This window comes from Astatotilapia calliptera, chromosome 15 (genome assembly GCF_964374335.1).
Source record: "Astatotilapia calliptera chromosome 15, fAstCal68.1, whole genome shotgun sequence".
Taxonomy (NCBI): Eukaryota; Metazoa; Chordata; class Actinopteri; order Cichliformes; family Cichlidae; genus Astatotilapia; species Astatotilapia calliptera.
This window is the reverse complement of record NC_137436.1, coordinates 22646111-22672918: the sequence shown is the minus strand read 5'-3', so window position 1 is coordinate 22672918 and position 26808 is coordinate 22646111. Positions and strand designations below refer to the sequence as shown.

General features: G+C 39.1%; 3 protein-coding genes and 1 long non-coding RNA gene across 6 annotated transcripts; all 4 read right to left on the bottom strand.

Moving 5' to 3' along the window:
* Window positions 1–946: 946 nt before the first annotated feature.
* On the bottom strand, window positions 947–4560 carry LOC113006671 (uncharacterized). Of its 2 annotated transcripts, XR_013901726.1 has the most exons (6): window positions 4364–4560; window positions 4185–4262; window positions 3945–4034; window positions 3836–3861; window positions 3173–3241; window positions 947–3066 (listed from the first exon to the last, which is right to left on the bottom strand). XR_013901726.1 is itself a non-coding variant. In XM_080289671.1 (4 exons), exons 1-4 carry the CDS (start codon window positions 4060–4062, stop codon window positions 2971–2973), a joined length of 309 nt encoding a protein of 102 aa, XP_080145797.1. In that variant the 5' UTR covers window positions 4063–4176; the 3' UTR covers window positions 947–2970. The 2 variants fall into 2 exon arrangements, 1 of the variants encoding a protein (XP_080145797.1); XM_080289671.1 differs by lacking the exons at window positions 4185–4262; window positions 4364–4560 and having other exon boundaries at window positions 3945–4176.
* A 177-nt stretch (window positions 4561–4737) lies between these two features.
* On the bottom strand, window positions 4738–9185 carry LOC145420423 (uncharacterized). The gene is made up of 2 exons (XR_013901727.1): window positions 6845–9185; window positions 4738–6789 (listed from the first exon to the last, which is right to left on the bottom strand). It is a non-coding gene; the product is annotated as an uncharacterized LOC145420423 (long non-coding RNA).
* A 6811-nt stretch (window positions 9186–15996) lies between these two features.
* Window positions 15997–18425, bottom strand: LOC113006673 (uncharacterized). Its single transcript, XM_026142772.2, has 6 exons — window positions 18287–18425; window positions 17785–18105; window positions 17391–17657; window positions 17141–17239; window positions 16879–16968; window positions 15997–16789 (listed from the first exon to the last, which is right to left on the bottom strand). Exons 1-6 carry the CDS (start codon window positions 18348–18350, stop codon window positions 16782–16784), a joined length of 849 nt encoding a protein of 282 aa, XP_025998557.2. The 5' UTR covers window positions 18351–18425; the 3' UTR covers window positions 15997–16781.
* A 2632-nt stretch (window positions 18426–21057) lies between these two features.
* Window positions 21058–25248, bottom strand: LOC113006672 (uncharacterized). 2 transcript variants are annotated; one of them, XM_026142770.2, is made up of 8 exons: window positions 24621–25248; window positions 24210–24536; window positions 23851–24090; window positions 23176–23262; window positions 23046–23074; window positions 22881–22937; window positions 21664–21732; window positions 21058–21474 (listed from the first exon to the last, which is right to left on the bottom strand). In XM_026142770.2, exons 1-8 carry the CDS (start codon window positions 24679–24681, stop codon window positions 21334–21336), a joined length of 1011 nt encoding a protein of 336 aa, XP_025998555.2. In that variant the 5' UTR covers window positions 24682–25248; the 3' UTR covers window positions 21058–21333. The 2 variants fall into 2 exon arrangements, with proteins under 2 accessions (XP_025998555.2, XP_025998554.2); XM_026142769.2 differs by having other exon boundaries at window positions 24210–24539; window positions 24621–25240.
* Window positions 25249–26808: the final 1560 nt, after the last annotated feature.

Sequence of the window (26808 nt, the reverse complement as noted above, 5' to 3'; positions counted from 1 at the left end):
TGATGGTAAGCAAGACTTTGCTCTTAATGATTTAGCTTGTTTAATTCATTTTTAATGAGCAGCAGCAGAGCGGGGGAGGTGTTATCCACAAATGACCAGAATAAACATAAGTGGGAATATTTTGTATTTTAGATTGCTTTACTTTCTTGCAACCTAAAAAAATGTATTTAGTTCTCAGGTCCTAGTTGCTTTGGCTTTATTCCTCCCTTAGTGTAAAAGCTAGTTCTGTTCATGTGGATGCAGTGGCAGGTTTTCACATTTTCAGTGCCACTCATTCAAGTGACTGCTTTAGTCTCATCCTTTCCCCATCCTTATAACACTGGATTTGCATAATGACTGAAACTAGCACCCTGTTTAGCTTTCTCATTTCCTGTCTTATTTTGTTGAGCATGTGTTTGTATAGGAATTTCTTTTACTTATGTATTAATCACATTATTTTATTGTATAATGCCTTGGTGCCACTGGATTTTAACATGTCTGACACCCATACTGTAAGACAAATGGTGGAGGTGTTGTAAGGAAGTGTGAAGGGAGTGTGAACCTTAATGTGTGAAACAGCTGTGTACTGCCTTTTGTTCCTGAAGAAGGTATTTAACTGAGAGCCATGCTAGGCTCAGTGAGACTCTGCTGACCTGCCCCGCGGTCATGTAGGCTCTCCACAAGCTTGGTTTTCTGTTCTTTGTGTGTTTGGATTAAAGAATGTTAGCTACCGCTCACCGCTCGTCTGCAGGCTTTATTTAAATGGAAAACCTCCACAACATGTTCCATGTGTGCATTGTTTTGGGTTTTGCTTCCTTTGTTCCTTTGTTTTCCTTTACTCCAAAGTGACCTTATCTCCGTCTCTGACAGTAAAGGAAAGAGAAAGATCTACTGAGAATATGCCAGAGAAGTAGAAATGTCACCATTACTTTTCAGAGTGCAGATTAATGACATACTTAAGCAGAGAGAGTTTGAATTTGGATGTTTATTTTTTTCATCTTTTGGACTGCAACTATTTTAATTTGCTTTGCTTAAAGAAACATCACTGGCATCTTATTTACATAAAGAACACTCATTTATGAAAAAATAAAATATGAAAAAAAAAGTTCTTCATTTTCTATTGTATTGTTTTTTTAAACCAGTTAGTGTATGTGTCTATTTGGTAGCTTAGTTTCTTGCAATTATTATACAGCACCCCCTTCTGGACAACAGTAATTGTTACAAAAATAAATGAAGCTGGTTGTTACATGGGGAACTTCAGCCTAACATCTTCCATTATACACTCCAGTAGACATAAAACTAATAACAAAACAGTGATGTTGATTGAAAAGTGTGTATCCAAAACAAAAGCCAAACTTTTATTGGGGCAAGGAAAAAACCAACAGGGACCAGATAACAATATCCATCAAACAAAGCTGAATATACAACAGGAAATCTCATAAGCAGACAGACAGTAAGCATCGAACAGAATGAGTGGTTACACCCACAGGAAATGAAAGGGAAACAAACACTGCCGCAACTAATCGATTAAGCAAGTATACACTCCAGTAGCAACGTGTGTTTAAATACACAACAGGTAATGAAGGAAGGTAAAGTAGATGGGAAATCAAACACTGCTGCGACTAATCAAGGAGGCAAATACAAAGGAAGTGAAATTTATTAGAAAGTGCAGGCAACAAAAATAAAACTGTAAATAAAAGAGAACAATCCAAAAAAGACAGAACAGAAAATATAATAGAAAATATAATATATAAATCTAAATAATATAATATCCAATATAATTCCAAACTGAAAACACTGTTGTTGGGTTTCCTATTGTTGTATTTTGTCTATACACCCTTGTGGTTAAAAAAACACCTAAGGTCCAAAAACGTTTGCAGGTTCAGGGAAAGTTCATTAGTCCTGGTTAAAGTAATATACTTGGGTGTGGTTGTGGTCATGACTGTAACTTTACTGAACAACTGTTTTCACTGACTTCACAGATGACAATAAGCTTGTCATGTAATGAAATAAATGTATTTGTTCAATGTTATTGATCTGATCAAGGTCTAAATAATCCAACACTAAACTTTGATCGGAGCAGGTGCTTAAATCTGTTCAACACTGACCTGTGCTGTTATTAACTTTTTTAGGCCACTCTCCAAGTCAGTCAATGGGAAAAACATCCACCGTCCACCTTTTCCACCATGTGTCACTTTGCACTTCAAAATCTCCAACAATTGTTGGATTGGTAAATATGATCAGATGTTGTAAAGGTCACACTAGCTGAGCAGGTAGACTGTGATATCCACACGCCATTGTCATTGTTATATAGTCATTTCACAGTGTATTTGTATTCTTCATATGTGGACACAGAGCAGTTTAATGTCACTGTGTGTGTAGCCTGTGTGTCCTTTAGATATTCTAAACTTGCAGTGGATATTGTCTCCTTTCACTTTAACTCTCATATGTATGTGTCCTGATTTATGATCAATCTCAGGTGTCTTGAACTGAATTTCTTCATTTAGATAAGTTTAAGCCCTTTGTGAAAAAACCTGCTCACCAGAGGGAAGGTTTGTTGTCAGTAGAGAAATGCAACCAACATAATAAAACTTTCTCATTCATTCATGTAAAATTGTGTTTTTCATACAGGTAAAGACATATCCTCCCACTCTGATGCCTGATTCCATTTAATCCTGCTTTTGATGCTTAGAGCAATGAGACACAAATGTTTGAATAATTGTTTATGGAAAAAATGAAACTAAACTTGTAAATTACTGCAGTTTTAGAAAATTTACAGGCAAATAGCAAAATAAACACATCTATGTACATCATTTCAAAACTTTGAACAAAAGATAAAATAAAACTGAAAGCCTTTCAAATGTTACAAATTCTGCTCTTTAAGCACTCACACAACTGCTTCCTCCTTTTAAACTGAGCAAACCGATAATTCTTATAGGGACGAAGCTTTTTCACAGAAGCAATGACCTGATGATTAAGTTTCCTTTTTGTTTACTCTATGGTAGCATAGAGGCTGCTGGGATCTGTGGAGGAAGCTTTCACAGTGGAGTAGGTAACTGTCTCATCACTCTCACATTTATCCCGAACCTGGAAGCACACAGACCACAGGATGTTTCACCACATGTAACACAACACAGTGAAAACATCATTTACTAATGCACCGATGAAACCAGAAACATATCATATGCATTACTTTATTTTCACTGTTAGCCTTGTTGGTGTAGCTGATGGAGATGTAGGAAACACCATCTTCATGATCTGCCTACACAGTAAAGAAAACATGATTACTGCCCTCTGAGATGCAGGAGGATCTACACTGACCCGTCTCTGCCAACGATGTCAAAATTTGTTACCACTTCTTTTGGCTTAGTTTGACAGCAACAGTTCACTTCCCTTCAGTTTGAAATCTATCTCTTGCACAGTCTCATGTTGTAAAGTTAGTTTTATAATGTTGAAGAACAAATGCAAACAGCAGAAGTTGTGAGTTTGACCTTATTATTTTCTAAATGACTGAAGGATTTGAAGTCAAGCCTGAATAAATATATGCATTACATCAGTGCAACTTCCAGTTACTTTTGAGTGTTTAAACATCTGCAACAATCATAGATAGATAATGATATAAAACACATAAAATGCAACACAAAAGTCCAACTACCAGTACCATAGGGTCTTTTTTGTGACCAGAAAGGACTTTGCACATAGGCTGAGGTCATTTTTGGAGTTAATAATTATAAAATCAAAGCAAAAATGAATTTTGCACCCTCTTTTTTCTTTTCTTGATCTTTTGCTGCACCAACCACTGCATCACTTCTGATCTAGAATTAAAATGTTTAGTAAAGATTATTTTTAAACTCACATTTTCATTGGCTTGTGTTTTGGTCCCTGAAAAGAAAAGAAAAACAGGATTACACACTTGACCACAGAGAAGATTCAGCTTTAATATTTAATGTGGGATTTTCTCTCACCTCTCTTCAGTACAATCAGTTTCACAGCAAAGATTAAAAGTGCTGCTGAAATAACAGCCACGAGGATGTACGGCCACACCAGAGCTGCACCTGAACACAAATATCTGAAGCGTTTCATTTACTGTTCAATGTCTAAGAGGTAGAAAAGTTGCAAATATGACATGCATGTGACTTAACAAAAAACTATTCAATCATTGCTTTGAACCCCCCCCAAAAAAAAAGAAAAAAAAGAAAAATCACCTGGGTCATCAGTCTGTGATGTTGTTCTTGATGTTCTTGTTGTTCTTGTTGTTCTTGTTGTTGCTGATGTTACTGTATCTTCATCATTCAAACAAAAGATCAAATTCAGCTAATTAAAAGTTCTTTCCTCACATCAGTTGAAAGTAATTTTCTCAACCGAATCTCTCCTGGTTTCTTACCTGATGACTGAGGCCTGAAGGTAAAAAGCTGCTCTTTGTTTTCTTCTGTTGTTACGTTACACTTAAAGTCAGAGTTAGATATGTGACTGTATGATGACTTTATAAAAGTAACAGCAGCAGAGCAGGACGACTGTAATGTTTTTAAATTTGAGTAATCTCTATTCAGACCTCCACTGTCATGGATCCACTTCACTTTGTGTTTATGAAGGAAATTGCCTTCCCGGGTTTCCTCCGTGGCGTGAGCGATAAGCAGAGTTTGTCCTTTCCTTATAAGACTCCTAATTATTCAAAGTAACACTCAGGTATGCCATTCAGCGTGTTAGTACGAGCTCGGGAGCAGCTTGGGAGAACAAGAAAACAGAGACTGCTTTAGGTTGCCTTCCCAATCGACTCAAAGGTTTATTTGATACACAGCAGTTTATATAGATGAAAAAAGGTTCGTGTGTCAGCTTTCCCAGTTCAAACCGGTACAGACCAAATAAGGAAACGTCTTCCTGCCTTCTGAGCAAAGTATCCCTTGTGTAGTTTATCAGTTCAGCTATAATTTATGATCATCCCAGCAAAATACACTCCTAGACATAAAATACAGAGTTCTTTCATCAGTGAATTCTGAAACAAACCACCTAGCCTTTAACGAGCCTTTTCCAGGAGATAAGGAAAAAGGGAGGATGGGAGTAAGGAAGTGGTCTCATCTCTGTGGTGTTTTCGACCTTCTGGTACCAGCTTGTGAGTCTCACATTAATTCTTGGGTCACAGAGAAAGAGAAAAACAACTAGTAGATCGGCCTTATTGAGTAACAGTTTTCCTGTATAAAACAATATCCTGTAAATGCTTACCGTGGTATCAAAATATCATAACAGTTCCCCTCTTTTATTATTTTTTAAAAATAATAACTCAAATAGAAAGGAAAAATCACAAATGTAATAACATAATATAAAAAGCAAATCATAAAATGTAATAGTTCACAACCTAATGTTCAATATACACATCAGGAACATCATTGATGACATCTGACACATATTCTGGGTCAATTTGTGCCAATTGCAAATACATTGAAGTGGCTGTACTAGTGGCTATACAGGTTATCATTGAACGTACACAGGGTACCACACAACAGACAATAATCATCAAAAACATGCTGCAACGGTTACAAAGGCTACAATTAGTTCCTTCCATCTTCCAAACGTGTCCTGTAGCCACTTATGTAGCCACTGACCGTGGCCTGTATTGGCAATTAGTTCTATCTGCAATGCTTCAAGTTTATTCATAGCTTGTGTGAATGAACCGTTAGGAGCGGTATTATTGGGAACTAACTCCCCCCAGTCAGTGTCATTTAAGACACCGTCTGGGGGAACAATGATCGATTCTCTGCTCGAACTTGAACTGTGTGTGTGTTCCTCCAGATATGATACAACTTCAGCCACAGAGACAGCTAGCCATGTCTCATTACAGCGTGCACCTGGGGAGTCAGAGAAGAATGTATAGTTATCCTTTGTATAATCTATGTGTGTGTCTGGGCCAGTTAACTTTAATCTGCGCAGACATATCATACTAGTATTAAAATGGAGAGGGATCTGTCCTAGGGGTAGTGAGGGCTTTAACCTATTCTTAGGGCGTTTCATTGGGGCGCAGGTCCCTGCGGTGTCATTAGATAACTTCAATAATTCGCCTAATGGAGTCTCAGGGTTAGTTGGTGTGTGTGTGTGTCTAAGTAGGCAGTCGAGAGGGCTCAGAGTCAACTGTAAAGTGTCTTTAAAGAGAGCATTATTTCCGCTGATTTTCTCTAGTCCCTCAGTGAGGGGGAAACCGGATATGGGGTATCCTACTATTACCTGTTCTGGATCAGCCTTTGAACAGACATAACAGTTACTGTTTCCTAAATCACGAGCGGCTGTTCTGGCATTTTCATACCAGGCGTTAGCTCCTGTTCTAGAGGGCGCATAAGATGGTTTATTAGTGGCGTCTATGTTGCTATTTACTGATTTTAGGGAACGTGAGGAGTGCATTAAGTAGGTGTCTTGCAAAATGGAGCATGAGGTATAGTCAGCAAAATATGACCTGCAGAAATGTGAACATGGTTGCAGTTTACAATACAAAATAGCAAAGAGAAATCCTAAGGTTAATGCGATAGATATGATAAATAACCTAAATATATAAGAAAGTATATAAGAAAAACAGTTCTTCAGTTGTCTCCTGGCCTGGTCCCAGGTTCGAGAGACATTGAATAAGCGTCGTATGATGACAATGGGCATTTCATTTTCTCCATTATCAGGATGAAATGAGTCTGGCTTTATCAGGTTAGACATCATGTGGTACTTTTGGCTTTCTGTTCCTGCTGGATGTTTGAGTACCTTGTTGTTGTTCTTTCAGACGTTGTGTGTTAATCAGTGATTGCGTGTGTGCACTGGATCCGGGCGCTGGCTCGCCTGAGATGTCGTCTACCCGTGTGTTTATTTGCTCTAGTTCCGGGCGCTGGCTCGCCGGAGATGTCGTCTGCTTGATCCGACGCCTGAGATGGTCCGATTGGGCTGGTCTTAACCCTGCTGGCATGAATCCACTGAGGTTGTCCGTCTGTGAGGATGCTGGTTCTTCGTCACTGCCAGTAAAGCCTGGGGGCTGGAAAACGCGGCCTCCCAGAGTGTCCTTGGTTTTAGTGGCTTCTCCAACATGCGTCTCCTTGTCTCCACTGGTGGAACTGTGGAGGGGAAAAGCTGAGAGAGACAAACTTTCTGATAGTTATTATTCAGTTTTTCTACCAGGTTGTGAACATCAGTGGACAATGCAATATACATCACCTTCTACTAGCGGTGCCCCTCTGGAAGCTGACCATGGTCTTGGAAATAGTCTTATTTCAAATGGAAATAATTTGGTTACTTCAGATTGAGTCATTCTAATCTCACACAGGACTTGAGTAAGTAATTTGACCTAGGTCATTAAAGTTTTAGCACACTTTTGAATTACTTCTAATGTGAATGAAGATCCTCTATCACTGTTAATCTGGTGAGGTATTCCGAATCTGGGTATTATTTCATTGCTCAACTTTTTGACAGACTACTTCTGCAGTTTCTTTTGAGGTTGGATAAGCTTCTACTCATTTACTAAATTGATCCACTATTACCAGTAAGTACTTGATGCTTCCTTGTGCTGGCATATGTGTAAAATCAATTTGTAATGTATGAAATGGAAAATCTGGTTGTGGTAAATGCTGATGTTTTGCTTTTGAGCTACCTACATTAGTTCGTGCACATGTTAGACAGGTTGCTAATATGCTTTTTACTGCATGCAATGTTTTCTCAATTACAAATCTTGATTTTATTGCCCCTATTACCCCTCTTTGTCCGACATGACTCACACAGTGAAAATGTCGGGCAAGGACTGGCAGCAGGGAATATGGGAGGGCAATCAAACCCTTAAGATTTAGTATAGGCCATCTCTGTCATCTAAGGTACAGTCATTATTCTATGCAGAGGCTTGCTCTTGTATAAATTTTAAATCAACATTTGTTTCTAAATAGTCTGGGAGTGTAACAAGTGGCAGCTGTAGGGGCACAGATAATACTTCCTGCGGCGGTGGGAGCTGTGATGCAGCTGCAGCCTTGGCTGTCACGTCTGCTAAGGCATTACCTGTTGCTTCGTCTGTGTCAGCTGTACTGTGTCCTTTCGTTTTTTACAACTGCAACGGCCGATGGCAGCTGTATAGCCTGAAAAAGTCTTTGAACAAAATCAGAATTTAGCAATTTATTTTCCATCAGCAGATCTAAATCCTCCCTGTCTCCACAATGTGCCAAAGTCATGCACAACGCCAAATGCATAGCGGCTGTCTGCGCAAATTGTCACATGCTTATCCAAATGTAGCTCACAGGCGCGTATTAAAGCCATGAGCTCTGCTTTTTGTGCTGAGTGAAATGGTAATGAGTGAGCCTCTAGTATGATGTCAGGCACTGTTACCACTGAATAGCCACAAAGAAATGAGTTGTCACTCGGCCTTGAACAGGACCCGTCCACATAAACCGTGGCTGAGTCTGGGATAGGTGTTTGCTCTAAATCTGGACGTGGTGCTGTGGATTCCTGTATACGTGTCATGCAGTCATGAACGTCAAGCCTGTCTGAGCCATCCTGTCGGTCAGAAGAACACAGCATAGGATCAATAAATGTGCTGGCGAATCAGGTGTGCTGCTCGCTTTTATAGTGAGATTTGCATATGTTGTGTAGTTATGTTTGCTACAATGGTCGTGACCTGGTGATTGGTGTGTAGAACAGTGTCATGTGAGAGTGTAAGCTTCTCGCAGTCCCTTATCATGATAGAGCAAGCTGCTACTGCCCTCAGGCAGGCCGGCATTCCTGAACAATTCAGGCAGCACCTTTGAGTGGCGGAGGTCAGCACTCCCTGTAATGCATTGAAAGAGGCAGTCATTTCTGTGGACCACAGTATTCGAGGAGGCTTGTCTTTTTTACAACAGTCACGCAGAGTGTGGTCATGAAAAGAACAGTCTGGTATCCACTGTCTGCAATAGTTCACCATGCCTAGGAAGGACAACATTTCCTTCTGTGTAGTGGGACGAGGGACGGAGGTCACAGCTTTGACCCTGTCTGCAGTCATGGAACGTTTTCCGTGAGACAGTGTGAATCCCAAATATTGAACAGAAGTCTGACAGTACTGCATTTTCTTTGCTGATGCTTTGTGGCCAGTCTTTTGGAGGTGCTGGAGAAGCATGTGTGTAGCAGTTTGACACAGTTTTTCACTTTCAGCACAGAGGAGGAGGTCATCCACATGTGGATCAGAGTACAGCCCTCAGGAGGAGTAAAGCTGTCCAGGGTAGCACGGATCACCATTGAGAAAGCAGCAGAGCTGTCTATCATGCCTTGAGGCAAACGAGTCCAAGTGTACTGCTTATTTCTATGTGTGAATGCAAATAACGGCTGTGTGTCACAGGTACTGAGAAAAAGGAGCGGAGCATAAATCCACCACGGTAAAATGTGTATGCAATGCATGTCAATATGCTGTGAACATCTGAAACGAGAGGTGGCAGAGGAATGTTGACTGCATTAATTTGCCTCAAGTCTTGTATGAAACGCCATACGCCAGGTTTGTTAGGCTTTGGCACAGGATTGACAGGAGTGTGGGCTTTATTACTCCTGTAGTCAATAAATCTCCTATGATGACATCTAGAGCTGCGGCTTTTTCCGTGGAAAGGGGACATTGCCTGACATATACTCGCTTTTTGTTTTTTTTTTAGCTGTACGTGATAAGGTATGCAGTCAATAAATCCTATATCATTCTCACTTTTAGACCACAATGTCATATTCTGGTATTCAGCTGGCAACGTAAGTGCAGAAATAGTACAGTGGATAGGGTAGGTTAGATCTATGTGACGACATATTTCGTAACCTATGTCTGAGTTATGTAACAAAATCACTGTTTGACCTTCACTTGTGTGAGCAGTTATCATGTTGTTGAACAGTGTGAGAGAAACAAAAGTGTGGCTCCCAGTCATGGGATTACCTGTTAGTGGCGTCTGTACACGTTTTTTTTTTTTTTTGGCACAGTGTGTGACATAGAGTACCGGACAAAAAGGATGTTGAGTTCATTCTCTGCTGAGGGTCCAGCTGACACAGAGGATGTTCCTTCTCCATCATGTCGGTACATAGGGCAGAGAAAACATAAGCTGTTATCAGTGTCAGCAAACATTTCACCCTTTTTGTTAAATGAAATACACAAATTTATTTTTGCTTTGGGTGTCTGCGGCTGCTGGAAAACTGAGCTGAATTTGCACCTCTAGCTTGTCCAACAGTGCATAAAGCGTTTTATGAATACTAGGATAGATTCATCAGGCTTCTGTTTACACATAGTTACTGCATTTAAGTCAATTGTGTCTCTGGACATTTTTAGCAGGAATTTCTTTAGATTTTTAAAGAAATCGGCGACTTTGTCATTATTTACCCTCCTTTTGTCCATAGCGGTAACATTTGATGCATCACGTCGCGGCATTCTATCATATATTTTCTACAGGACTTTTTAAGCAGACTACTTTTCTTATCACAAATGATATTCAACATTTCTACTGACCTGTTTTCTGGCGATAATCGTTCGGGATAAGGCTCCGGAAAGAGATTAGAAGGCATTGTACTTACAGTCCGTAAGTTGTAAACAAAGTCAGTCACATAAGCACTCCCGCATGTTCTGGATACGTGATCATGGACGTCTTCACCGATTCGCGGACGTAGGTTACACGTAACCGGAAATGGGAGTTGTACTGAGCCGTTATTTGAGACTTTATTTTGTATTTTATTAATTTTTGGTTTTACAGGTACTTTAGATTTTTTATCGGACCTGTCTGTGGTCTTTGAATTATTCTGACCCATGTTCAGTGATTTCCAGAGGGGTTTACACGCTAGGAGGATTTAGGTTAGTATTTTCGCTGCGGCACAGCTGAGGTCACTTTAAATTTATTGCTAGCAATTTTTTGTTTGTGTGAGCAACTCTCACTTAGCGAGCAACTTCTCGCTTAACGAGCAACTTCTCGTAAAACAACAGGCAACTTCCTGTGTCTTTCTGCTTTTAATTTACTGCTTTTAACCCTTGTATGGTAATCGGGTCTGTGAGACCCGTTTTCAGTTTTCTTTCGTTTTTTTTTTTTAACAAAATTAAATTTAATTATTTACTAGCTTTCTGTGAGTGAGCAACTTCTCACTTTTTAACGTACGTTTCAAGATAACAGGCAACTCCCTGTGTCACTCTTTGATGAGCAACTTCTCACTTAACGAGAAGTATTTAAGACAACAGGCAACTTTCTGTGTCACTTTTTCTGAGTGAGCAACTTCTCACTTTTTAACGTACGTTTAATTAAACAATTAATTATTATTATTATTATTATTTTTTAAACAAAATTAAAATATTCAAGACAACAGGCAACTTCCTGTGTCCACCAACACCACACAAGGGTTAATTTACTTTATTCGGGGACTGAGGAAGTCAGTCAGTGTATCTCTCTGGATCACTAAGTGAAACTTCGTCAGCATATCCCGTTTTTTTATGGATTCGGGGACTGAGGAAGTCAGTCAGTGTATCTCTCTGGATCACTAAGTGAAACTTCGTCAGCATATCCCGTTTTTTTATGGATCGATCACTGAGAGAGGTATAATATGGTCTCTATATAAATATGAAAGACACATATTTACCTTCTGTCAGGATCCCACTTCTGACACCAAGATTGAAGGAAATTGCCTTCCCGGGTTTCCTCCGTGGCGTGAGCGATAAGCAGAGTTTGTCCTTTCCTTATAAGACTCCTAATTATTCAAAGTAACACTCAGGTATGCCATTCAGCGTGTTAGTACGAGCTCGGGAGCAGCTTGGGAGAACAAGAAAACAGAGACTGCTTTAGGTTGCCTTCCCAATCGACTCAAAGGTTTATTTGATACACAGCAGTTTATATAGATGAAAAAAGGTTCGTGTGTCAGCTTTCCCAGTTCAAACCGGTACAGACCAAATAAGGAAACGTCTTCCTGCCTTCTGAGCAAAGTATCCCTTGTGTAGTTTATCAGTTCAGCTATAATTTATGATCATCCCAGCAAAATACACTCCTAGACATAAAATACAGAGTTCTTTCATCAGTGAATTCTGAAACAAACCACCTAGCCTTTAACGAGCCTTTTCCAGGAGATAAGGAAAAAGGGAGGATGGGAGTAAGGAAGTGGTCTCATCTCTGTGGTGTTTTCGACCTTCTGGTACCAGCTTGTGAGTCTCACATTAATTCTTGGGTCACAGAGAAAGAGAAAAACAACTAGTAGATCGGCCTTATTGAGTAACAGTTTTCCTGTATAAAACAATATCCTGTAAATGCTTACCGTGGTATCAAAATATCATAACAGTTTACACCGTTCATATGGCCACACAGAGCAGTTTAAAGTCACTTGATCAGTGTTCTTCTGTTCAGTCACTGTTGAAGATTCGAAGAAAAAAGCAAACAAACAAACATTTTTAAAAAAAAATAAATGTAAGGTGTTAGCATATTGTTTAGTTGTTCACAGCTTGTAAATACTGGTGGTCTGGTGTGGTGTGGTGTAAATACTCACTGATGACATCAGACAGATAAACCACAGCATCTGGACCTTGCTGTTTCCCTGGATTGCCTCTAAACTGTCTGCAGGTGTAACGACCAACATCCTCAGCTGTGACCTTCTTTATAACCAGTGAGCATTCTGCTGTAACACTCAGTCTGTCTGATTTGGCCTTTTCTTTGATCTGTCCATGATTAACCAGCTCTACTGCTGGTGTGCCTCTTGAATCAGTGAAGAGCCAGTTGATAGCGTTACAGTTGTGATGATTCTTCATCACATTTTCACAAGGCAAAGTGACTTTATCTCCATCTCTGACAGTGAAGGAGAGTGAAAGATCTCCACTTAGTGTTCCTGAGAACACGACAAAGAATCAAAAAGGTAACACTGCATGTCAGAGCACAGATAATTTTGCACAGTTATGCACACATGTATGCATTTGTATCTTTTTCATTTTCACTAGTGCACTGAGCTGGAAATGTTTTTAAATCTTTCTCTTATACACATGTTGGATGTATCCTTACCAACTGAAGCACAGGTGCAGCAGTAAAAATACTTTAAGCTAAATAGATTTAACCATCATTTCTCATAGTCTCTCTTTTCTCACTTTCTTCTTGAGCTTCTGAAAAATAAGTGTATCAGCTTCCCTGTTATTAGTGAGGTAATACATTCATAGAACTCAGAATCTGCTGAGATGATAATAATAATAATGTCCTCAGTGTAAACTTTTGTAATCTCATTTATAAACGTATCTGTATTCCTACCTGTTAATTGAAGCATTAGTATCACTGATAAAAACATGTGAATCCATCTGAATTCAGCCATCATGCTTCTCGGTATTTCTCCTTCCTGTTTCTCACAGTAATGACAGTCGCAGACTTTAAAGTTGTGCTCCCTGTGGCGGTTCCTGTGGTTGTTATCTCACTATCTCACGCTAACTGTTCAGGAAGTCCTTTCTCTGACAATTTCTGTTGTTTATAAAATGGCTGGGGAACGAAACAATATTAAAGAGGTCAAAGGTCACTGCAGGCCATCAAACCCTGTAAAACTAAAACGAGCACGTAGAACAGACAGCCGAATGTTGCTCAGTGACTTATGATAATCCCACTGTCCGTTTGTGAAGGTAAGATTACGTCTTCTTGCTCTGATACTTGTTGGTCCCTCACTGTGTCTGTGAAGTGTTGTTTTTCTGAGAAGTGAAGGGGCAGAGTTGGTGAGAATGTAGAAGTGTTACCGTCAGAAACAGACGCTTCACACACTAAATGTCCTTTAGACATTTAAACTAAGTGCAACAGCAAACTGTTCTCACAGCTGAGGGTGTTGGTTATTACACTTTCAGAAAGTTCAACATATTGTTTTTTTTTTTTGTGGCTCATGCCTATGTTGTTAATAGTAAACATTTCAATCATATAATTTTCAGCTCAGACTGTCTCATTAAAACACAAACTGGAAGATTACTGTAAATTTCATTCTCTCTTTTTTTATTCGTGACTGAAAGTAAGGCCAACAGGGTAGAAACATTAATCTGCATAGATGTGCAAAGGCAACAAACTCACAGGCTCAACTGTTGTCACTTCATTGGTACATCATTTCTTCCTCATTACATCTTATTTAAGTGTCTCTTTCTGAGAACTGAAGGGGAAGTGCTTTGGTGCAAATGTGGATACGACAGCCCCAGCATAACTCTGCAGGTTTTAACCTCTAATTGTCATGTACTGGCTGTGTGGAGGCAGGAGAAGACCCAAACGCAAAACTCACGGAGACTGGAACTGAACTCAAAAATGCTGCTTTATTGCAGAAGTGCAAAGTAACAGAACAAAACCAGGAATATAAACTAAAGCCCGAGGGAACAGAAAGCCACACAGGTTCGGGGAAGAGACATTGACGACGCAACACTGACCTGATGGAGACACAGACAGAAATACACAGAGGGTTAACGAGGGAAGTGGGAGCACACGGGGAACACAGCTGACACAGATAATCATAACGAGACAGGGCAGGAGTGAACACAACATGATGCATACTGACGAGAGACTGTCAAAGTAAAACAGGAAGTACACAGAGGTACAGACAGGAGGAGAGAGAGAGCACGGGGAGAACACAGACATAACGGGCTGGGGAAAACATGGAATAAAACACAAGGAGAGACGAGGGCTCACAGATACACACAGGAGGTAACCAAATAAGGAACATCTTAACTAAATAACCTAGGAACCAAGGCATAAATAGGGAACAAAATACAAAACACACAAAAACTTAGAATACTGGGCCAACATGGCCCAGGACCATGACACTAATGACGACCAGACACAGGTCAAAAAACCACAGAGTGTCTTTTAGATATTTTAAAGCTGCAGAAGATGAATGATTCTTTATGTTTAAACATTTCAGTATCCAATCATGCTTTTTAGGGGAAAATTTTACTACAAGTGGGACATGCAAAGTATAAATTATCACCTTCTATTCCAGTTTACAAGAGATTTATTTTCAGTAGAGCAATGCAATCCACAGAATGAAATGTTCACACTCCCCAATGAAAGGCTTGACATGAGATAGGATACACAAAGCTGCCACATAAACACTGCAGACAGTCCAAAGAGTTGTTTCAGATATCACAGATATGTTTTTATTCATGCTTCCTCTAACTTCCTCAGAGGTCACTTGTCCTTGTATAGATGGAGATAAGCTTTTGGGCAGTGCTTTGAGTCTTTAAGTTATTCCTTTAAATATGTTATGTAATAGGATTATCATTTGGTTGCCTTAAGTTTAGTTTATGTTTTACTTAAGTCATCTGTGTTAGTCTGTCATGTTTCTTGTCTTCTTGTTCATATTGTCAAGCTTGTGTTGCCATGTCTGGATTCCACTCTGTTTCTTGTTTTACTGTGAAAGTCCCTGTCCTATGTGCAGTGTTCCTTGTCTCGTTAGGTCTGATTTGTCCCAGCTGTGTTCCCACCTGTTCCACATCCCCTCATTATCTCTGTGTGTACTGAAGTCCTCTGTCCTACTTTGTTCAGTGTCAGGTTGTCTTTTGTCCTTTGCACCACCATGTTCCATCTATCATGTGTCACGTATCCACGTCATGTTTTGGGTTTTTTATGTTTATCTTTAATTTCCCCAGTTTAGGTTATTGTTTAGCATCACCTCTGCCTTTTGTTTTGCAATGTCTTACCAGCCTTAATAAACGTCTCGCTTTCTGTTAAGCTTGAGTTTTGTTTTAGAGTGTCTGCGCTTGGGTTCACCTCCTTTATTCACACAGTCAGCTTTGCAGCCTGACTGTGACAGGCAGGTCTCAAAGTTGTGGCTGAATGGCATATTTAAATGTACTTTAAAGTCAAATAGAGAAGCTAACAGGATGGGGCAAAAATCCAATCCAAATTTACATTTGTAGTCATGAAAGCACAAACCGGTCACAGGATGCTGGGAAGGGTTGTCAAAGAGTTCAAAGGAGAGAAATGAACGAAGATAGGGTGTACTTATGGAACTGGGACAGGTAGAAGTGGTTGTTCTTAAAATAACATGAGAGTTAAAGACTGGAAACAAGACACCAAAAGTGACTGAAGTGAGAGATGCAAAACAGACTTTCTGCTTAGAATTTTTATTTATTTTAAAGATTGCATTATGTTCAAACCCATTAAAGATAACAGTGTGTGTGATTACATCATCATCAATCAAAACTCATTTGAGCGCAGACCAGATTCGACCACATACAAATTACTTTGTATCCAGGCTCAGGCTCATAAAACTAAGCTCAAAACTCTAAACTAACTTTCTGCAGCTGAGAAAGAAAGAAATGAAAAATGGCTTTGAAATCTATTACCCAAGATTACCCAAGTGCCTATTACCCAAGTGCCAACAGGAGTGTTTTGGAAATAATAGTGAGAGCATGTTTTTCAAATTCAGAAATGATCAGCAAATGCAGATGTAAAAGAAAAATATTTGTATGTGTATTTCTTTTTACAACAACCATGCTGTACAGGAGGCTTCTGCAGAAAGAGAAAACAACATGTCAAACGTGTTTCTATTTTTGTGGTCCAGAAAACCCCCAAAAGCTACCCCTGCCTGCTGAAAACTGATGAATAACAATGTACACCTCCAAAAAACACAGTACAAGGAGAAAGAGCTTTTTACCGCTGATGCAGGCAGGTATTTTAGAAAAGTCACTGTGGTTCTAAAAAGATCATATCAAGATTTCAAATTGTTGTCCAAACTGTGACTAAGGCAAAAACAACGATTCCCTTTTTAAAAGCTTCTGCTCCTCGTGCAAATATAAAGCTTGTTGATGTGCTGATCAGTGAGATCTGATAGAAGCTGGAGGGTTGGTCAAACTACTTCAGTAGACTGGACTTTTTCATTGTTTACCATCTTTACACACCTGTAAAATACAAAATCATAAACCCGTGCTTCTTCAGAGCTTCATGTCTGGTTTATCAACCCTTCTTGCTTATGTGCAAACATTCTCACCAGCTCTTGTCCAGATGTTGATGACCACAACAGCTGCTATAAGTGCTGCTAAACCCAGAGGCACTATGATGAGCCTGTACCAGCATGAGCCTGGAGACAGAGCATGAAAAGCATGAAAATAATATTTTAAATGTCATTTTCTGATTGTTTTTGTTTTTTTAATGTAGATGAATACAGAGGGAAAAAAAACATGTATCTGAAATTAAAACATTTCATTCTAAAATAAAATTTTGAAAAAAAAAAGCTGAATATTGTTGATTACCTTGTAATTTTGTTGAATCATCCATGATTTCCAGCTCTTTTGTTGTGTTTCCAGTTGTAGTTTCTGATTTTATTGTTGTTGCAGTATTTGATTTCTCACCTGAATAAAATTCAGTGGACCTTTCATTAGGAAACTAAGTTCAGTCAATTAAAGCTTCAGATCAATAAAATGAGCGGATATTTTAGGTAATTAGTCAGATTAATGCAAAGTTATTTTGAAAAGTTCTTCAGAATCTCTCCTGGTTTCTTACCTGATGACTGAGTGCTGAAGGTAAAAAGCTGCTCTTTGTTATCTTCTGTTGTTACGCTACAGTTAAAGTCATAAGTTGATATATGACTGTATGCATCATTCAGAAAAGTCACAGCAGCAGAGCAGGAAGACTCCGATGTTTTTAAATTTGGGTAACCTCCATCCAGAGCTTCACTGATATGGATCCACTTCACTTTGTGTTTGCACCGTTCATATGTCCACACAGAGCAGTTTAAAGTCACCTCAACAGCTTTCTTGTGTTCAGTCACTGGTGAAGATGAAATTCAAGAGAAATACCAAATAAATATAAGTTTCCTTTTTTCAAAATGTAACTTGTCAGCATGTTGTTCTAACAGGATGGTTTGAGCTCAAAATATAGTGTTGCAAATACTCACTGCTAACAACAGACAGATAAACCACAGCATCTGGACCTTGCTGTCTCCCTGGATTACCTCTAAACTGTCTGCAGATGTAACGACCAACATCCTCAGCTGTGACCTTCTTTATAACCAGTGAGCATTCTGCTGTAACACTCAGTCTGTCTTTGATTTGTCCAAGATTAACCAGCTCTACTGATGGTGTGCCTCTTGAATCAGTGAAGAGCCAGGTGGTAGTGTCACAGTTGTGATGATTGTTGATCACGTTTTTACAAGGCAAAGTGACTTTATCTCCATCTCTGACAGTGAAGGAGAGCAAAAGATCTCCACTATTTACTCCTGAGAACATGACAGAATCAAAAATGTTAACACTACATTTTTCAAGAGTGCATCAAACTCAGTTTTCATTGTTCACAGAAACACCACAGCTTTGTGTGCTAAATAAAAATGATATTACTAAAATTAAAAAGAGTTAGTTTTCAAATCCTAAGATGATGTACAGTGTAAAAATCATCCTTACCTCCAAACTGAAGCATGAGTACAAAGAACAGAAACATTTCTATCCATCTAAATGTAACCATCATTTCTCTCAGTCTCTCCTTTCTTCTCAGGCTTTGTAAAGCATAAGCGTGTCTTCTTCCTGTAGTTTTCGATCTATGACTTCCTCATTATGACTTTCAGCTTTCTTTCTCACATTTCTGCCATTATTCTTACACAACCAGACTGTCACAGCTTCCATGTTCCTCATTTATTAACAGCCAGTTGTTGTTAAAGTGACTCCTAAAATTCATCTCTTAGATAGTTAAGTAAGGTTTGGTTGTCCTGTCCACTTTACTTTATTTACTTCTGCAATATGAGAAACTGAATCATAATGCTCAGAGTTTACGCACACCGCCAAACCAAAAGGGCTCGTATCAGACGCCACAGATACAATTGCAATGAGAAGCAGCACACACTTTGAAAACCATGTTTTTTCTTTTCCTTGTGTGGTGGAATAACAGTTTTCCTGCTGCATCGAGCAGAGGGAGTAGCAGGAAATGCACCTTGAGTGGGTGAAACCCCTCTCTCCCATTTGTCCAATCGAAAAGTTTACAGAGACGAACAAATCATAAATCCCAAAGAGATGATTTTCACAAAGCACAGGGATTTAGAGGAGTGTTAATCACAGGATGTATAGCCCAATGTAAAAATGAAATTTGTTGTTTTCCATTGTGATTCTATATTGTTGAATACGGAATAATTAACTAATTCAGCTTTGAAACACACACTCAAACAGTTCTGAGATATAGATGTTTAAATGACTGCAAGCAGAAACAGCTGATGTAACATGTGACTTTTATTATGTCTGAGGATGTTAGATCATTTCTTCCACTGCTTCACATTTTGTTATAAAGAATATACAGCACCCCCTTCTGGATAAAGGGATTGCTATGGCGTTATTTTTGTGCCACTATTCTGAGCGCACGTAAAAAAAATTTGCAGGTGCAAGTGTTGCATTTTGAGGAGAAATTTATTTTGAGCGAAGAAAAGCTGAATTTGAGTGAACAAAATTCATTGCTGCATGCAAAAAATGTATATCCGTGTTTGCTATTATCCATATACACACGCACAATAGCAGCCCCTCTCGCTCAGTTTTTGCACTTGCGCTCGCTCGCAACGTGTCGCTTGCGCTCTCAACATTTCAGCCCGTGCGCGCTCAACTCGTTCTGTACACCGTTATATTTGTGCCACAAAACCAGCCAATCACAGACTTGGATGCAAAAAAAATCTGATTGGCTGTTTTCGTCTCCAACCAGCTCGAAATGACGAAATGCAATATCCCAGAATCCATTTCGTCCAAAACTCAAACGAGGCAGTGGCGGAGGAACACAGAGTGGCGGAGTTTGAAATATTACTCTTTGTGGGTCACAAAATAAACTTTTAAGATATTTTCATGCGAGAATGGTGCTGTGTAAACTTCTAATATCTGCTCGATTTATCAAGACATCACATATTTGCATAAGTGCTCTAACGTTTTTGGAGATGCCTGTTACCCACCAGCTGACCGAATACCTGGACTGGCCATTGGGCATTTACCCGGCATTTGCCCGGTGGGCCAATGGTGATTTTTCATTTTTATGTTAGTTTGTTTGTTTTTGTAATGGTATAAACAATGAAAGGTGGTGGATTAGCTAACTGGTAATAATCAACTCTGGGCTGGACCAATTACAATACATCCGTATTGAGGGGAAAAGACTTCAGCGAGAATAAAAAAGACACAAAGCTGGAGTTATTCTGTGTCTTAGCTGCCTCTTCTCTCCTCATTCTCCCTCCCTCTCCTGTTGCTACTTCAATCATGAAACTGATCAATGATCAGCTGATCGTCTCTCGTTTGTTTATCTCCCACTTTGCGCCAGAAACAGGAAACCAGCGGATGTTGCGCTAAACAACAACAGCAGCACGTTCAAAATTGATCAGCTGTTGTTAGAATTTATTTAAAATTAATTTCTAGTATCAGCTGATGTTTGCTGGAGCCACAGCTGTAAAGCTGGAAACATGAAGGTGATACAAATCATACATATATACCAACAAAACAGTGTACATCACTGTCACAACAGCGTTTGTTTTCGTTCAAAGGCTTTATGGTTTTTCCAATAATACCTGGTGGTGTAGTCGGTGATTTTTTTGTCAGTTCAGCCTTATATATTATGTTTAACCCGAGTTCCCACCCGGTCAGCTGGTGGGTAACAGGCATCTCCGAAAACGTTGGAGCACTTATGCAAATATGTGATGTCTTGATAAATCGAGCAGATATTTGAAGTTCACACAGCTACATTCTAACATGAAAATATCTTAAAAGTTTATTTTGTGTCCCACAAAGAGTAATATTTCAAACTCCGCCACTCTGTGTTCTTCCGCCACTGCCTCGTTTGAGCTTTGGACGAAATGGATTCTGGGATATTGCATTTCGTCCTTTCGAGCTGATTGGAGACAAAAACAGCCAATCAGATTTTTTTGCATCCAAGTCTGTGATTGGCTGGTTTTGTGGCACAAATATAACGGTGTACAGAAAGAGTTGAGCGCGCACGGGCAGAAATGTTGAGAGCGTGAGCGACACATTGCGAGCGCAAATACAAAAACTGAGCGAGAGGGGCTGCTATTGTGCGTGTGTATATGGATAATAGCAAACACGGATATACATTTTTTGCATGCAGCAATGAATTTTGTTCACTCAAATTCAGCTTTTCTTCGCTCAAAATAAATTTCTCCTCAAAATGCAACACTTGCACCTGCAAACCTTTTTTACGTGCGCTCAGAATAGTGGCACAAAAATAACGCCATAGATTGCTACAGTAATAAATTCTGAACTTTGTCAAACTGGAGACAATTTATGGATAAAACATAGTGCAACATTCTGTGTTAGAAATGTAAATGAGCAGTATAATATCCTTTTTGTTAAACATGGAGAACTTAAGCCTATTAGAAACATTTTTACACAATCTGATACAAATAACAGGTTGAAAAGGGCCTGAGCGCAACCATAACCAGTGTAACGTAAGAAAGCTTGTATGAGCTGTAGCTGTTTCGTCAACACGTGTCTCTCACTGGTTTGTTAACGGCAGCATAGAGGCTGCTGGGATCACTGGAGGGTGCAGCAGAAGTGATGTGACTTTTCATGGTGATGTAGGTCACTGTGTCATCATCTTCATCATCATCTTGACCCACAACCTGAAAATGAATACACAAAAAACAAAATAATTAAGACCATAATAATGTAGGGTAAGGCAGATATGATAATAGTATTATAATCTTAATATTTATTCTTAACACTCAGATATCAACATTTACCTTGCTCTTTCATGGGAATTTTTATTGTTATTAACTGACATCACCTGAATAACCAACAGGACAGCTTACCTGAGCTTTACTGGTGGTGTTGTTAGTGTAGCTGATGGAGGAATAGGGAACAGCGTATTCAGATTCAGCCTGCACAGATACGACAACATAGAGACTGCTCAGTAATGCTTAGATTCAACATATGGGAGAACAAATACAAGTGGTGAGTAGGGATGGGTACCGGTGTCCAGTGCCATGATGGCACTGGTTCTGTCATAAACGGTAGTAACCAGACCGAAAAGCAGCGCACATTTCGGTGCTTTATTTCGGTGCTTTTTTTTCCTGAGCTGTGATACACTTCTAGCCAATCATTTTACGTTTCCGAGGATAGTAGGCGGGCCCAGGTACGTACATTCTTTTAGAGCAGAGCTACAGATTAAAAATGTCCAAGGCGAAGCGGTCAAAAGTCTGGCTGTACTTCACAGCAAAATATGCAAACTCAGCAGCAACAAGTGCTTTAAGCTGATACTGTGATACTGTCAAAGGAAGTAACACATCAAATCCGATGAAATACCTGGCGACGCATAGCGTTTTTTTTTTAAAAGGCCAGAAATGCGCTGTATTTGATAGCTTGCTGCGAGACCTCACACCGAGCACATCTATTGTGGGTGTAGTGCCTGTTATCAGACCCGGAGTTAGCAACATCCCCAAAAAACACGAAGAGTAGAGTCCTGGCCCCTAGCCCTGCCAGTGTAGCAGAAATGATGAGGATGATGATGGCAGCAGCAGCAGCCGTTCGTCTCTGCGTGAGTAGCTTAATGTTGTTCGTGTATAATTTATGTTGAGTAGGCTAACCACGTTATTACATTAATGCATGTAAGGTGAACTAGCAAACACCATCGTAGCTACATGCGGCTGTCTTCTTGTTTGATGGCAGATACTCCCTTCACTCTGGCCAAAAAGGCTAAAATGACCAAAGAAAAAGAGGGAAACAGCTAAACATGAGAGGTTTTTGGATAAAGTTTGTGTTTTTTTCCATTGTTTAAGCACTGCTTCCAGCCAAGAGTGATACCATATATGCCCCATAGCTGCAGAAAAGGCTAACATTGTTATCTTTTTACAAAAAACCAGCTGAACATGAGAGGTTTTTGGACCAATTTTGTGTTCTCCATTCTTTAAGCACTGGTTTGAGCACCGTTTGAGCACCGGCACCGTTTCAAAAGTACTGATTTGGCACCGGTATCGAATAAAACCTAAACGATACCCATCCCTAGTGGTGAGTAAGTATTTGAGCTCACAGAGTCCTGAATGGTTCCTGGAGCAGACAGAGTCACTGCAGGGTTTAAACTGAGTTCCTGAAACAAATAAAACAGACAAAGAAGCCTCATAAACACAGCAGACTATAATCACATCAGTGAGAAAGACTGATTACTCGTATATAGCATGAAAGTGTTATAACTCACAGCATTTTCATTCATCTGTGATTTGTGTTCTGAAAAAGAGAAAAATCAATTCAAGCTTTTAGAATGAAAGTCCATCCTGGTTTCTGCAGTCTCCCTGGTGATGAAAGCTCAGTCTTGTGAAAGCTCTCACCTTTAACTCTCTTCCATATGATGCCTATGAAAGCACTCATTATGAGTACTGTTAACCCCAGCGCTACAACAATGAACTTCCACACACCTGAAGAAAAAGAAAAACATTAAACACATTATGTCTGCAGGTTCTTGTCTTTTTAAAATCCTGATGTATAAAAAATCAAATGTGTTTTAGGTTGTATAAAATTACTCGGTTAAGATCATTGTATTTGCTTAAAATGACCAACAAAGAAATATTGTTCTGGTTATAATGTTATTTCACTGACAGAAATGTTTTTTAAAAATAAGCTTTTTTATAAACTGGAACAGAAAATGAACAGCAGCCTCATTAAGCTGACTTCCCCTTTTCCTTCTTTCCATTAATACATCTCCACAGGATGTTTTCTTTTACAGCTTATTTTTGGGAACTTGCTAAAGTGAAGTAAGTGTATCGTGTATAAGAATCCAACGCTGACTGTTGGTAGGAGCGGGCTTCTGAAGTCTGTTAAATTGTGCTTCTTTTGCAGTGCTTTTCTACTTTACCTGACTTCAAAGCGCTTTATACAACTCGCCTTATTCACCCAATCATACAAGCACTTTTTCTATGATCATATCCCCCAAAAAATTCTTTGTTTGTTTATAACAGGATGAAGTTATTGTAAGGACTGAAATGTTTACGTATCCCTTCTCTGACCAGAAGATTGACTGAAGATAAACTCCTGCACGTTTCCACCATGTGCTACTTGGCACTTCAACATCTCAGAGTTCTTGGATGTGTAAATATGATCAGATGTTGCAAAGGTCACACTGCAGGCAGACTGTGACATCCTCAGGTCTTTGTTACCATAGAGCCACTTCACAGTGTATTTACATTCTTTATATGTGGACACAGAGCACTTCAATGTCACTGTGTCATCATCCTTATATTCAGTTACTGTTAAAAAAGAGAGAACAAGAATAACATTTACAGTAATCATCACTGTAATTATAGTTATTGTAATGTTTCAGTTTGATGTTCTAATAATCTGAAAACATTATGATGGAAATACTCACGGTTAACAACAGACAGCTCAGCTACAGAGTCTGAACCTTCTTTTTGTCCTGATTTGTTGAACCTTCTGCAGGTGTACTGACCAACATCCTCAGCTGTGAGCTTCTTTATAACCAGAGAACATTTTGCTGTAACACTCAGTCTGTCTGATTTATTTTTGACCCCTTGGTGAATCTTCCCGTTTTCAAACAGTGTTACTACGGCTCTATTTGACTGACTTAAGAGCCAGGTAGTTCTGTCACATTTATCTTGATCATCTGTCACATTTTCACATGACAAAGTGACCTCCCCTTCATTCCTGATAATAAACTCAGAGTAGTCAGCTGCTGCTGCTGTGAAGAAAAGAATAAAATCAATAATGTCAACAAACTAAGCTTTTGTAATCTCATTTATAAACGTTTAAATATTCTTACCTGACAATTGAAGCATTAGTATCACTGATGAAAACATTTGAATCCACCTGAATTCAGCCATTCTCCGTCTTTCTCCTTCCTGTTTCTCACATTAAAAATTAATCTCTGAAATAGTCCTTCTTGTAGAGATGCTGTGTCCACTTCCTGTGATTTATGCTAATATTATGCTGATATAGAGGGCCAGGTGAAGAGGACAACTATCTGCTGTTGATGTCCAAGCTGTAACAGATAAGATGTTTTCTTTCTTGCTCTAACACGTGTTGGTTCCTCATTGCATTTCTGAAATAGTTTTTCCTCTGAGAAGCAAAAGGGAAGTCTTTTAGTAGGAATGTGAGGACATCAGCAGCAGAATTTTTAGCACTTAATGATGACCAAAAAGAGAAACACAGATCGTTTCCACACTCAGTGTCCTTTAGATATTTTAAAGCTGCAGGAGACCATCTGCATTCACTTTGGACTGTAATATATAAAAAGATCATTTGTGTGGATTCTCAGGACTGTTTGATGAAATGTAACTTAAAAGGTATATAGACAAGCTAATGGGACAAACCTTTCACTGGAACAGCTGGTACAACATGTGACTTTTATTATATTACTTTCACTGCAGATTAAACATCTTCACTGCTACACCAGTCTGTTAAAAGGTGGGCTATATGCTTTCAAATCATGGCTGGATAAACGTTCTCAAACACTCTTTAATGTTTTTGTTAATTTATATGCTTTTAAAAATATAACAATATTTTTTAATCAAGACAGTTACCATAACAGAGCAGGTAAACTAACTCTAGCCTCCAAACACGCTAAACGTCACTAATGTCTCACATATGAAAACTCGCTCTCTCTCTTTCTTTCGCTCGCCCGCTGTCCGTTGCGGGTGTCACCCCTAAAAACTTCCCCTTCTCCCTAAACAACCAAATGTCACATGTTGCCTTATCATTTTTTTTGATTGGCTGACATGGTAAACTGGTATATAGCTTGAACTCCGCACTTTTGACCCAAGTTGAAATGGAGACTCTGACGTGCTGCATCTTGTAGCTGTGTCCTCTTAAATTGGTCATGTGATTTTGACGCGTCCCGCGACCTCAGAGGGTTAAATTAGTTAAAATGAATTCACAGATGCAGAATTTGTTCTACAATTCATCATTTAAGTAGAATCCTTTATTTCAATGTGTGTGGCTCTTGTGGTCCTCCATACTTTACACCCATAATGGTAACAGGCAGTGGCGAGAACATAACTGCTAGCGACCATTTCAAATATCGTTAAAAAGAGTAAGTTACTTTGACCATTTTTAACGTAAGTTAAATACAAAAAATTCCCACTAAAACTCAAATTAAATGATGCCACAGTAAATAGCCCACAAAATGAAGATTTCCGTTGAACAGTAGTGCCTTTTATCCGTATGTTAAAAACCGGATAATTCTTTTAGGAAAAAACAACAACAAAACAACGTTAAATAAAGCTTACATTTCAAGCACTTACAGATTAATTCCTAAAGGCAAATTTAATATCGAAACAGCTGGTATTTCAGTGCTCTAATGGAAACTTGTTCATGTCACATAACATTGACATCCACTTCTTAACCCTCTTTATAAAAAGTACACACAATCTTTAAACCGTTGTTTAATATAATCACTCACCACTGTAGACGGTAGATTTTTCACTACATACAAGCTTAACTGAGAAGCTGAAGCGCAGTCGATGATCTTTTAGGGAGCGGGGTCAGATTGATGTACTGTTAACGTGGGGATGTGTCGTGAGGAGGTGCCGTTCACACGTCTGGAGTTTTTCTTTCTTTATCCTGAGTCAAGATTGTTCTACTTTAAGAGAGATGAGTGGATAACTGAATGGGAGACAGAAAGCCCGTCATCAGTTGCCTTTAAGGCTAGCTTCAGATATAGCAACAGCAAATGGATGCTCTAATTCCCCTGCACAATGTTGCTGAAGTCAATAAAAATGGCAACAAGGCAAATTAATCACTGTGGAAAAAAAGAAAGACAAATTTATACCGTTATTGGAACAAACTATGGAAAATAAAAACATTTAATGGCAGATTATTATTGCTTTTACTTACACTTATTATTTAATCTACTCATCTGTTTACTGAGATTATATTTTGGCCTTTATAATGGTTTGGATGTCAATACCAAACATTTAGAATCAGAAAAATAAAATGAAATCTTACAAGTT

Coding starts and splice junctions, on each gene's coding strand:
- LOC113006671 (XM_080289671.1), bottom strand. CDS start 4,062: ATGAAACGCTTCAGATATTTGTGTTCAGGTGCAGCTCTGGTGTGGCCG. Junction 3,862..3,944: donor ACTGATTGTACTGAAGAGAG/GTGAGAGAAAAT, acceptor TTTTCTTTTCAG/GGACCAAAACACAAGCCAAT. Junction 3,242..3,835: donor AAACACAAGCCAATGAAAAT/GTGAGTTTAAAA, acceptor TTTACTGTGTAG/GCAGATCATGAAGATGGTGT.
- LOC113006673 (XM_026142772.2), bottom strand. CDS start 18,350: ATGATGGTTACATTTAGATGGATAGAAATGTTTCTGTTCTTTGTACTC. Junction 17,240..17,390: donor CTTCAGCACTCAGTCATCAG/GTAAGAAACCAG, acceptor AATTTTATTCAG/GTGAGAAATCAAATACTGCA. Junction 16,969..17,140: donor TGATTCAACAAAATTACAAG/GTAATCAACAAT, acceptor CTCTGTCTCCAG/GCTCATGCTGGTACAGGCTC.
- LOC113006672 (XM_026142769.2), bottom strand. CDS start 24,681: ATGGCTGAATTCAGGTGGATTCAAATGTTTTCATCAGTGATACTAATG. Junction 23,075..23,175: donor CATATGGAAGAGAGTTAAAG/GTGAGAGCTTTC, acceptor TCTCTTTTTCAG/AACACAAATCACAGATGAAT. Junction 22,938..23,045: donor CACAGATGAATGAAAATGCT/GTGAGTTATAAC, acceptor TATTTGTTTCAG/GAACTCAGTTTAAACCCTGC.